This window comes from Callithrix jacchus, chromosome 2, assembly GCF_049354715.1.
Source record: "Callithrix jacchus isolate 240 chromosome 2, calJac240_pri, whole genome shotgun sequence".
Lineage (NCBI taxonomy): Eukaryota > Metazoa > Chordata > Mammalia > Primates > Cebidae > Callithrix > Callithrix jacchus.
The window spans coordinates 39,932,854-39,945,261 of record NC_133503.1 but is presented as its reverse complement, the minus strand read 5'-3'; the positions used below and the strand labels follow the sequence as shown (position 1 = coordinate 39,945,261).

The following is a 12,408-nucleotide window of genomic DNA, read 5'->3' as shown; positions in this document are numbered from 1 at the left end:
ACTCCCGCAGCGTTCCCAAAACCCCTAGGCAGCGGGGGTGGAGGTGCGGGGGCAAAGGAGAGTCTACCCTCCTCCCGCGAAGCCCTTCGGGGCGCTTCGAGGAGGTAATTTTCGTTGAGAAGGGGCTGGAACTAAGGAAACATCCTTTGCCACTCCCCCTCAACGCTGTTTGCCCGGCGCCAACCCGCCCCCGCTCCCGCCCGCGCCGGGGTCTCCTCTTCTGCCTGGAGACAGCCGCAAGCGTAGACTGCACACTCAGTTGCACACTGACACGCCTCAGATCCCCACCCCCACAGCGGACCCGCAAGCCGATCACACAACGGCACACGGTTCACAGATCCACAAGCACAGTTACAGTCAATCACACACTGTCTCATAGGCACAAGGGCATTGCAAGTATACGCAGCCATATTGCAGTCATACACACGCACACACACACAGGCAATTCGGAAACATTTAGACGCGCAATGACACAAAGTCACCTCCCGATTCCGCTCTTCTTCCAGCACCCACCTCTCAGCTCATCACTTCATGCACATATGCCAGGAGCTTCCATCGCTTACACAGAAACGTTCAGCCTTTCAGAAGAAACCTTTTTATTATGTTTTTGTCGAAGAAAAAAAGCCATATAAATATTAGAGTATAAAACTTGCGTGAGACACAGGAAGAGGGTGGGGTGGGAGCTACGTGACTATGCGAAGAGAAGTGCTTATAGGAGTGAGTACGGGGGAGGGGGTCGCCGCAGCGCGTGGACACAGCACAAAACACAACACGGGCCGCCGCGGGCAGATCGGACAGGCGGCTGCGCGGAGCCCGCCGCCCGCTGCCCACCCGCCATCACGTAAAAGCACACCGCACTACACTACTGGCTATTCTACACCAGCCGAAAGAGGGAAGGGGGGCTCTACACTACTGTAAGGGCAGGTCTGGGGCTCTCTGGCAGCCCCGCTGGATGGCCGGAGCCCCGGGGGCAGAAGCGGGTGGGAGAGGAAGGTCTATGCACAAGGAGGCACTGGGGAACTTTAACCAGGCTATGGCCACTAGGGGGCGCACTGGGGGCCTGGGCAGTGGCCTTCACGGAGAAGAAATGGCACCTGGTAAGGTGAAGGTCAGAGGCTTGAGGAGGGCAGGGGCCCTGTGGAGAAGCCCCATCCTGGACTGAGACTTTCTGTTCATTTGGTCCCTGCCCTAGCTCCCTGCCTCCTAACCCAGGGACAAAGAACGGCCTGGCCGGCCCACCCTTCCTGCTGGAGCTCCACTACCCCTCCACCAGTGGTACCTCTGGAGTACCCAGCACCCACAGAGGTTCCTCTGACCTCTCCAGGGGATCTGGTCCTAAACCTGCTTTGAGCTTCCTTATACTGAAATGCCAGTTTAATCCATTGGTCCTGGTAGCTCAGCCCAAAGCTGGCTGCCTGGGCTGAGCCCTATATGTAGTGGGGAGAGTCCAGCCTAGTTCTTGGTTTATGGCTGGAATTTGGAGGATCTTGTCAGTCCCCTGTGGACATACAGAGCCTCCTGCAAGGCCCTGATGCCGTGATGTGTCAAGCTTTGTCCATGCCCCCACCATCCACATCCACATCACTGCTTTATCTTACCACCCCATACTGTCTTGAAACATGCAGTCGAGTCCCTTGTTTGAGGAGGAGTGGGGGAAGTCACAGCATGCAGTGGGAATGTCAAACAATGAAAACCAAAACAAAACAGAAGACTGGTCCCCAGGCATTGGGAAGAGGCTTGGTAGCAAAATGCCCTCCCTAAATCCAGCAAGCATCTGTACCATGGGGATGGTGACCATGTCCTCCAAAACATGAGCATTGATCTCAGGCTCTGGAAGGAGGTGAGGGGGCTGGCACCAAACCATGCTTTGGGGGGAAGACTGAGAATCAAAAGAGAGGCCAAGAGGTCATGATGCCTTTCCGACTCTTCAGCACTAACAGCCTTGTAGGTTACCTGGTACCTCAACACCCCAACCACCTTACTCGAGAGAGGAACTGTTGGAGTGGGGTAGCGTGGGGAGAAGAGAGGCAGGGGATGGATGGGCCTGATTGATTTGGAAGATGGAGGAGTTCAGCTGTAACCAAAGGGGGTGTGGCAAATGGTTCTTGCTGTCTACACTAACCCCACTACCCCCATGGGTACAGCAATTGATTGGATGGGGGTTCCCAGCAGAACTCCCTTTGCATATTCAACCCCCTGGGGGTAAAAGGGGGTGGGTGTTGACTGGGCACTTGTTTCTGTTTCCCAAGGGGAGCATGACCTTGGCCCCTACCAGTTTTCTGGGGGTGAGCCCTGAAACTCTGAGGCCTGGGTACAGGTAAGGAGAAGCTGGGCTGGTTGGGGGGAGGCTGCCCTGTGGCTCTTGGCCTGGCCTCCACATTACTTCTTCTCCTTCTTGCCCGACTTCTTCTTGTTGCCATTGCCACCTGCTGGGGCCTTGCCATCCCGCTTGCCAGCTGCGTTGGTCAGTGTGGCATTGCTGCCTGGGATGTAGACGTTCTGGCGGTAGTCGGGCACATGCTGCAGGGTGAACTGGGGCCCATAGCGGGCGCTCAAGCCCATGGTGCCGGCACCCCCTCCCAGGGTGGAGCTCCCATCAGCAGCTTCTGCAGAGACAGAGGAAGATCAGGTGGGGGCTAAATCAGCGTTCTCAACAGTCACTTTCTTATACTCCCGCAGTTAATGAATGCCTACACGGCACCCTGGGCACTGACCATGCTGAGCTGGGAATACAGGGGTCACCAAGGTAGACTCTCTCCACAAGAGCTGAGGGTAGCGGTTAAGAGGCTCTGGAATGAAAAGTCTAGGTTTGATTCCTAGCTCCTTTCCTTACCCACTGTGATCCCAGGCAAGTCTACCTAACCTCCCTGTGCCACTTCAGTTTTCTCATCTGCAAAATGGGGATGATAATGGTCACCACCTCTTCTGGTTTTAGGGAAGGCTGAGTAAGAAAATGTATGTAAAGTACCTAGAGTAGTGCTGGTGGATGGAAGTGCTCAAAACACATTCGCTAGTATTTCTCTCAGGGCTGTGACACAGGCTCTCAGTTCCTTGCCCTGGTCCTTCTCAAGGGAGCCTCTGATTTCTCACACTAGACCACAGGCTCCTGGAGGGCAGCAACCATGGTTTGTACATGTCCCTAGCCTTTGCCAAGCAAGGCCTGGCACGGAGTGGAGATTCAGTAGTTCTGTTAGTAATTGTGCAGGGTGGGGGTGAGGGGCATTCTTCCAAGCCTCCATTTCAAAACAGCATTTTTTTTTGGATACAAGGAGTCCTGCTCTGTCACCCAGGCTGGAGTGCAATGGCACAATCTCGGCTCACTGCAACTTCCACCTCCCGGGTTCAAGTGATTCTCCTGCCTCTGCCTCCTGAGTAGCTGGGATTACAGGCAAGCGCCACAATGCCTGGCTAATTTTTGTATTTCAAAACAGCATTTGACCGCCTACCCTGTGCCAGGCACTCTGCCAGATGCTTCACATGCATGATCACTTTTAACCTCTGCACCACAGCCCAGCCAGATATGTGGTATGACCCCCATTTTACAGATGAGGGAACCAAGGCTTAGAAGGACCAAGGCCATACCAGGCAGCACTTGTTAAAGGGGGACTCGGGCCCAAGTGTACCTAAATGCATGCTGGAAAGGACAGTTAGTCACCACTACTAGGAGCAGCTTGGACCTTATCCCTGCTCTGAGTGAATAGGAGATAGACAGAAGATGGAGAAGAGTCCTGTTCTATGAAGCTGAGGAGATGATGCTCTCGGGGACTAGACATCTCAGGAACACTTTAGGCACAGGCTCAGAGTGTCACAGCTAGGTGACATCAGAGAGCACCTCAGGCCCAGCGTCCCACTGTACAGAAAAAGAAACTGGGGGCCAGAGAAGTCCACACTCTGGCCCTGGCTCAGCGTCACCCAGGAACTTGTTTAGAATGCAGCCTCTCAGAGTTGCCAGCTGATTCGTATGCACTGTAAAGGCTGAGACGCACTTTACTACATGATAGGGTTGCTGTGAGGACTGAATGAGACGTGCTTTGTCCTGTGCAATACACCATCATCACCATCATCATCCAGCATGTCATCACCTCTACCCTTCACCTGCCCTGACTGGGTGGGGGTGGGAGAGGAGGACACAGGATATTGCCTCCTTGGGGCTTGCTGCTGGAGGCCCTGAGATCCTCTGTGGCTGGGATGTAGTTAAAACCTCAGGGATGCCCAGGCCAGCCCAGGCCTAGCTGGCAAGAGAGCTTCCCTCCCAGCCTCCCTCTGCCCCCACCCTGGACCCTGGGAGTGCGTACAGAGAGTGACTAAAGCCGGAGAGGCTGAGTAATCCTGGGACATCAACCAGGGATTGAGAAATAGAGAGACAGGAAATATTTTCAAGCCAGCATAAGAGGGGGAGGGCACATGGGAGGGGGGAGCCGGGATGCGCCTCGCTTTTCCTCTTCCACGCAGGAGCGCTCGGTTTCTCCAGCCTCCATTTCGTGTAGCAAATCCCCGGAGCTGAGAGCCTTCTGGGGGCGGCGGGGAGAGGGGTTGGGTGGGAGGGAGCAGCTGCCCACTTCCTCCTCTCCTACCCCAGCTGGCCCCCACCCCTAGCCCTTTCATTCCGAAGACATTTCTCTGTTTTCCCTAATTAACTCCAAAAGGGAGCCAGGTCCACCACCACCCCGCCCCCTCCCCTCCTGCCGTCAGCCTCTTCCAGCTTCTCCTAGCCGGGGAATGGAAGGGGTAGGGGAGGGGTCCAGATCTGTCTTCAAAGAGCCAGGATTCCAGAGTGATTTAGGGGCTAGAGGGGAGACCTCGGAGGCGCCAGAGAAAGAGGAGGGGTGGGGGGTGGGGTAGTCTCCAAGCACACAGAAAAGAATGAGGAGGAACTTGGAGAAGCAGGGAGAAGGGAGGTAGAAAAAGAATGACAAGGGCCTGACTTGAGTAGCTAAAAGCTCGGCCCACCCACATCCTATGTGCACCCAAGGTCTCTGAGAAGCACCCCAAATGGGTGAAAATGACAAAGGCATCCCCCACCCACCTCATGGTGGATGCCCTGAAGTCAGGCTGGACTAGGAGGGAGAGAAGATATGGAAATCAAGAATGTAATAGAAAGAGATATCTGCCCTGCTCTGCCACTAAGGACCTGTGTGACCTTGGTCAAGGCCCTGCATGGCTCAAGCCTGTTTCCTCATTTATGAATTTGAGGGGAAGAAGTTGGATTGCAGTTGTCCAGTTCTCCAGTGCCCCTCCCTCTACACCCCACTCCCTGAAAGGCCCACCTTGGTCAAGGGCTGGGATTTTCTCTTGGTCCAAGGAGAGGCAGACTTAGGAGAGCCTCAGAAAGCTGGACATCTTCTGGCCTGGACAAGCTGGGGGTGATGCCTCTTCTCCTGTGCCAGCCTCTACTCAGGGAAACTCAGCTCACAGCTCCCTGACCTCCCAGTGTCCTCTTAACCCACCCCAGCCCGGGGCTGAGGAAGCAACTCCAGAGTAGCCCAGGGAGGCCTGATTAGCTGGAACACAGCTGGCTGGGCTGCAAACCGCAGCCTACTTAACAGCACCTCTCCCCCAGATGTTTATTTTAAAAGCCTCCTCCCAAGTGTTAGTTCTTGCTCTCACTCTTACTTAGCCCCCCTCAGCAGCCCCACAGGCTTGGCAGGGTTGGACTTCAGGAACCTCTCCAGTTTCAGGGCTAGGAAGCAGTGTGAAAGTGAGAGCAGGGCCTGACCCACCACCTCCACCTCCCCCAGGGCCCAGGCTTAGACGAGGGTCAGGCCCTGTGTGGGCCAAAGGAGTGAGGCCTTGACAGGGGAATGAGCTGCATGACCCGCTGGAAGGGTCTGGGGCCATAAATACTGATTTCACTTCTGTTTTTAACATCTGGATTTAGGCTAGAAAGCTGCTTCCTGGCCTCAGGGCGCAAGGCCACAACAGCTAAATATACCTGTTTATTTCCCTCAAGAGCCCAATTTGGCATCTCCTGAGACCCAGCTGCCTGCCATTTCATACTCAGTCTCTGGCCTCTCTGGAGTCATAGCCCCACCAGACCTGGGATAGCTCTGCCTCAGGAGGCTGGCAGTCCCTGCCACCTCTCTCCATCCCTCCATCAGCCACAGGCCTGGCCCCACTTAACCTCACAGACAGCTGGGGTAGGGTTGCCAGATTTAGTAAACAAAAGTACAGGGCTCCCAGTTAAATTTGAATTTCAGGTAAACAATGAGCATTTTTTTTAGAATATTATGTCTCATGCAACATTTGAGACTGACTTATGCTAAAACAGTACTTGCTGCTTATCTGAAATTCAAATTTAACTGGGCATCCTGTATTTTATCTGGCAACGCTGATCTGGAAGAATAAAGCAGAGCTTGAGGAAGAGATTAGCCTCCAGCCCTGCTCAGCTAATAGGAAACCTCAGGCTAGATCTAAAGGCAGTTGCAGTTCCTATAGCAGAAAGGGCATAAACTTGGAAGTTGAGCCAGGTTAGAACCTCAGTTTGGCAGCTCAAAACTGGGGACCCTGAGGCAAGTGCCTTCTCTGTTCTCTCATCTGTTAAATGTGAGAAATCAGACCTGCCTTGAAGAGCTATTGAGACGAAGCCCATAAAGTTTGTTTAGCTTGTGCCCAGGTGTGATGACAGTGCCTCTTGTGATTTCACCTGGTTCTCTACCCACCAGTCCTCCAGTCATGCTGGAGGGCAGGGTTCTCAGTTCACAATACAGGGCAATGCCTTAATCCTCTGCCAGCCTCCCTATAAGCCCAGGATTTGCTGCTCCAGAAGCTAGTCTTTATTAATAGGCATTATTCTAATTCTGCTTTTTACCCAGTAAACAATGGGCTTGGGTCGGCAACAATAATAATATATTGCACCCTTACTTTCTGCCAGTCCTGTGCTGAGGGCCTTGCATTTGGCCCTGGTAATAGCACAGTGAGATTTGTTAATACTGTGCCCATTAATAGTAAGTGAAACTGAGGGGTTTAATAACTTCCCTAAGGACTCATTGCTAAGTGGTGGCACCAGGATTTGAATCCAGATTGGCCTGCCTCTAAAGCCTGTGCTCTGAAGCAGGAATGATATTCTTCTTCCCCTGCTCTGAGCCCTAGTGACTTTTCAGGGACAACCACCATTGGCTGAATCTCTGTTATGAAGGAAACTCTTAGTCAACCTTACGGGAAAACCAGAATCCTACCCTGGAGTTAGGGGCAGCAAAAGAGGAGCCTTGCATGAAGAGGAGGTGTTCTGGCTGCTGAAGATTTCCACACCTACTTTCATTGCTTGAAGGTTTGTAAGCACCAGGCCCAGAACTCTATGGTGTGGCCTTTGTGCTAACATCTTATTTAATCTCTACAACAACACTTTGGGGTCCCTGTCCCCATTTTTTAGGCTGAGGAAACTGAGGTTTAGAGAGATTGAGCAAATTGATACAAGTCCCAAGGATAGCAGTAGTAAGTGGCAGAGCTAGGACCCAAGCTACGTTATCCCATTCCAGAGTCAGACTTGTGACCACTGTTCCCTCCATGAGTCTTTCCTTGTTTGCTCCCTTCCGGGTATCCCAGGACCCCCAATCCCTTTGCTATTCTTTAGCCACAATTCCAGGCTTTATGTTTGGAATCGTGGGTCCTCTCAGACCTGCCGAAAGATCTGGAGAAACTACACAGGCTTGATATCCAGTCTGAGGGCATGGTGGCTGTGGGATGTACCCCAGAACCCAGGTCTCCCACTCTCCCATGCACACTAGCACCACTTACCACTGGCGGACGCCAGGATCATGGCTTGCAGCATCTCTGTGTCGAACTGGTTGTTAGGCCAGGTGCCAGTGTCATCGCCATTTTGGGAGCTGGGGAGAGAGTAGGATGGTGAGCACAGACTCCCAGGCTGGCACGGCTCATGCCCCGCCTGTCCTCTCCCAGGGCTCCCAAACCTAGTACCCTATCCCTACCCCATGCTTCTCTCAGCAAGGTAAGAGGCACTTCTACAATCCTTCAGAAGCCAGAATCCCACAAGTCAGTCCCCCAAACCAGCTCTTTACTGTCTCTGATGCATTTTTTTCTTTTTTTGATTTAGGGTCTTGCTCTGTCATCCAAACTAGAGTTCGGTGGCACAGTCTTGGCTCACTGCAACTTCTGCCTCCTGGATTCAAGCGATTCTCATGCCTCAGCCTCCTGAGTAGCTGGAATGACAGGCAGTTTTCACGATGCCCAGCTAATTTTTGTATTTTTAGTAGAGATGGGGTTTCACCATGTTGGCCAGGCTGGTCCAATGCACTTAACATGGTGCATTTCTCCACCCACCATCAGACAGCCTGGCTTTCTGTCACAGGGAGATCAGACCCTCTCCAGAGGACTGTGAAGGTGGGAAATGGAAGAGAATGTTCCAGAGCTAGAGAAAAAGTAGGGACCTAGGAACTACCTAGGGGGAGATTTAGGAGGCCCCAAGAGACCCTGGAGCAGGGAGAAAAAATTTCTTTTCTTTTTTTGAGACAGAGTCTTGCTCTTGTTGCCCAGGCTGGAGTGCAATGGCACAATCTCGGCTCACTGCAACCTCTGCCTCCTGGGTTCAAGCGATTCTCCTGCCTCATCCTCCCAAGTAGCTGGGACTACAGGCACGCACCACCACACCCAGCTAATTTTTGTATTTTTAGTAGAGACGAGGTTTCACCATGTTGGCCAAGATAGTCTTGATCTCCTGACCCTTGTGATCCACCCACCTCCGCCTCCCAAAGTGCTGGGATTACAGGCATTAGCCACCATGCTTGGCAGGGAGAAGAAATTTCTAAAATTCAGTGGATTTCTAAGCCTGCAGAATAAAATCCACAGGCATATAAGAACCTGCCCCTCCTATTTTATAAGAACTTCCCAGCCCCACTCTCAAACACTCTATCATCAAACCTTCTCCCAGGTGCACTTTCCTATCCCTCAAGTTCCCTCTTGCTGCAGATCCTGGGCAGACGGTGTTCCCTAAAATGCCAGTCCGCCAACCTTTGCCATGGTGATACAAATAAAATTTATTAGAGGGGATCTCTAAATCTACCCAGACTGGGCAGGTGCCTCCCCTGTACTCCCACCCCACTGGCTGCCCCACGTGGCACTAGTCACACTGCAACTGCTGTCTGCTCCTCCACCACACTGACCTCTGTGAGGCGGGGACTCCCCCTGCTTCCTACCAAAGCATCTAGCACCAAGCCTCGCACTTGGACCTAATTGAAACTTTTGGAAACTCTGAGTGTTGAAAAAACATGAAATGATTTATAATTTTTTTTTGAGACAGAGTCTTGCTCTGTCACCCAGGCTGAAGTGTAGTGGCATGATCTCGGCTCACTACAACCTCCACCTCCTGGGTTCAAATGATTCTTCTGCCTCAGTCTCCTGAGTAGCTGGGACTACAGGTACACACCACCACGCCTGGCTAACTTTTGTATTTTTAGTAGAGACAAGGTTTCACCGTATTAGCCAGGCTGGTTTCGATCTCCTGACCTTGTGATCCACCCACCTTGGCCTCCCAAAGTGCTGGGATCACAGGTGTGAGCCACCACGCCTGGCCTGATTCATAATTTAAAAAAATACTAAACTGTAAGAAGAAACCTCTACTTCTCAGAAGGTTCAACTCTACTTGGGTATTTCCCATAGTGATAATTTCCATGTTTTTTGAATTTCCAAGGATTACATTATTTCAATTTTCAGGGGAGTGTTGGTGGGAAACAGCCCTAGCACAAACACACAGTCTGCCCTTTAGGTAACTGTTTGGCACCATCTAGCTCAGAGAAGTTTTTCAATAAATATTTTTTGCCTGCATGAATGGGAAGAGGCTAGCAGAGATAGTTATGTGACTGTAAGGTAAGTAGAAGGGTTTGGCACCATGGAAAGGGCTGGAGGATAGGTCTTGAAGGCATGAAAATGTGTGTGTGTGTGTGTGTGTGTGTGTGTGTGTGCGCGCATATTTTGTCATGGTGAGTGAGCACAACCAAGAACTGCTTTACAATTTTTCAAAGGTCTCTCCCTGCTTTTGGTTTTGCCCAGACTGGGATCCCCATCCCTAAGTAGGTGAATTCAGCCTAAGAACAGACACAAGGCTGCCATGGTGACCTCTATACCATCACAACGAACACAAAGCTACGGCTGAAGGGGAAAGCAGGAATCTCAATTCTCCTTCCCCAAAGTGGGAAGAGTTTTAATTCTGTTTCCATTGATTCAACAATTATTTCTTGAACAGTTACTATGTACCAGACACAGAGCTAGGTGCTGGGGTAATGGCTGTGAATACGACAGAAATAGTCCATCTTTATGGTGCTCATGGTGGCACTGAGAGGCTGATATTAAATAATTACACAATACGGTAATTGCAATTGTGATACTTGCCATGGGTTGTGTCAGGAACTACCAGAGGGTATAAAGAGAGGTGGGGGCCGAGCATGGTGGCTCACGCCTGTAATCCCAGCACTTTGGGAAGCTGAGGCGGCAGATCACCAGGTCAGGAGATTGAGACCATCCTGGCCAACATGGTCTCTACTAAAATACAAAAAAAAAAAAAATTAGCTGGGCATGGAGTCATGCACCTGTAGTCCCAGCTACTCAGGAGGCTGAGGCAGGGGAATCCCTTGAACCCGGGAGGTGGAGGTTGCAGTGAGCCAAGATCGCACCACCGCACTCCAGCCTGGTGACAGAGAGAGACTCCGTCTCAAAAAAAAAAAGAGAGAGAGGTAGGGTAAGCAGCTTGGCCAGTCTAGGCTTCCCTGAGGGAAAAGACAGTGCATTTAAATATGAAGAAATTATCCAGGTAGTTTTCAGAAGAATACCAGCAAATATATGTAGAAGAAACGATAGAAAATCACTGATTTGTAATTGCTAATGTTGAAACAGACACAGGCAGGGATCATCAGTGAATACTAAAATTGCATGAAGGGCTGCCGCCTATCTCAAAGTATCATCTACAGATTACTTCATCACAAATATTTAAAAATATCTTTATAAAAATGCATTTTTATAATGGAGAGATCTGGGACACTGTTTTTACCACGTGGACAAACTCAGCATCACTCGTAGTGTGACAGGCGACGTTAGATGAGTTCCAGTGTAATGCTGCGGGAAGGATTCCTACCAAGGTGTGTAACCTGAATCTAACCATCGGAGAATAGCCAGCACATCCAGATTAGGGGACATTTTAAAGGACAACTGGCCTGGACTCTTTAGAAATAACCATGTCATTAAAAACTTATAAAGACTAAAACCTGCTCCAGATTAAAGGAGAGGAAGAGGCGTGACAACCAAATGCAATTTATGCTCCTTGATGAAATCCTGTATTTTTAAAAAAAAAAAAGGCCAGGCATAGTGGCTCAAGCCTGTAATCCCAGCACTTTTGGAGGCCCAGTGGGCAGGCCATGAGGTCAGGAGTTCCAGACCAACCTGGCCAACATGGTGAAACCCCATCTCTACTAAAAATACAAAAAAATTAGCTGGGCATGTTGGCATGTGCCTGTAATCCCAGTTACTCAGGAGGCTGAAGCAAGAGAATCGCTTGAACCCGGAAGGTGGAGGTTGCAGTGAGCCGAGATTACACCACTGCACTCCAGCCTGGGTGACAGAGCAAGACTCTGTTTCAAAAAAACAAAGACAAAAACAAACAAACAAAAAAATAAAACAGGATAAAAGAATACACAGAGAGCATTTATGAAAATCTGCTGGTGGATTTTATATTATTGTGTTAATGTTAAATTCCTCAAATGTGATCATTCCTTTGTGATTATATAGGAGAATGTTGGCCAGGTGCTGTAGCTCATGCCTGTAATCCCAAACACTTTGGGAAGCTAAGGTGGAATGATTGCTTGAATCCAGGAGTTCAAGACCAGCCTGGGCAAAATAAATAGTGAGACCCTGTCTCTACAAAAAAATAAGAAATTACCCAGGCGTGGTGTTGCGCACCTGTTATCCTAGCTACTCAGGAGACTGAGGTGAGAAGATTACGTAAGCCCAGGAAGTCAAGTCAGCTGAGATCATACCACTGCACTCCAGCCTGGGTAACAGATTGAGACCTACACACACACACACACACACACACACACACACACACACACACACCAGAGGGGAGAATGTTATTGTTCATAGGAAACATATACTAAAGTATTTCAAATGTTACGATGTTTGCAAATCACTCTTAAATGGTTCAGGAAAAGGACTCTGTGTGTGTGTGCTCGTGCACATGCACAGAGGGAGAGAGAGATAAAGATAAAAAGTGTGAAATATTAACAATTGATGAATCTAGGTAAAAAGAGTAAAGGTTACATATTTGGATATCTATCATTCTATTTTTCAACTTTTCGATGGGTTTGAAACATTTCAAAGTAAAAGGTTAAGGGGTAAAATTAAGTTACCCAGGAGAAGTGCAGTGTTGTGGGAGAGGGCTTTCTGGGAAGGAGTAACAGTCCCAGG

General features: G+C 50.4%; 1 protein-coding gene across 29 annotated transcripts in view; it reads right to left on the bottom strand.

Annotated features, from left to right (window-relative positions):
* Nucleotides 1–579: 579 nt before the first annotated feature.
* Nucleotides 580–12,408, bottom strand: part of LOC100401450 (protocadherin gamma-C4) — a 181,746-nt gene continuing 169,917 nt past the window's right edge. For all 29 annotated transcript variants that reach the window (XM_035286944.3, XM_078361524.1, XM_035286889.3 and 26 more), the window contains 2 exons: nt 7,735–7,823; nt 580–2,606 (listed from right to left, as the gene is read on the bottom strand). In XM_035286944.3, coding sequence (XP_035142835.2) covers nt 2,380–2,606; nt 7,735–7,823 — 316 coding nt within the window. In that variant the 3' untranslated portion in view covers nt 580–2,379. The remainder of the gene's footprint in view (nt 2,607–7,734; nt 7,824–12,408) is intronic.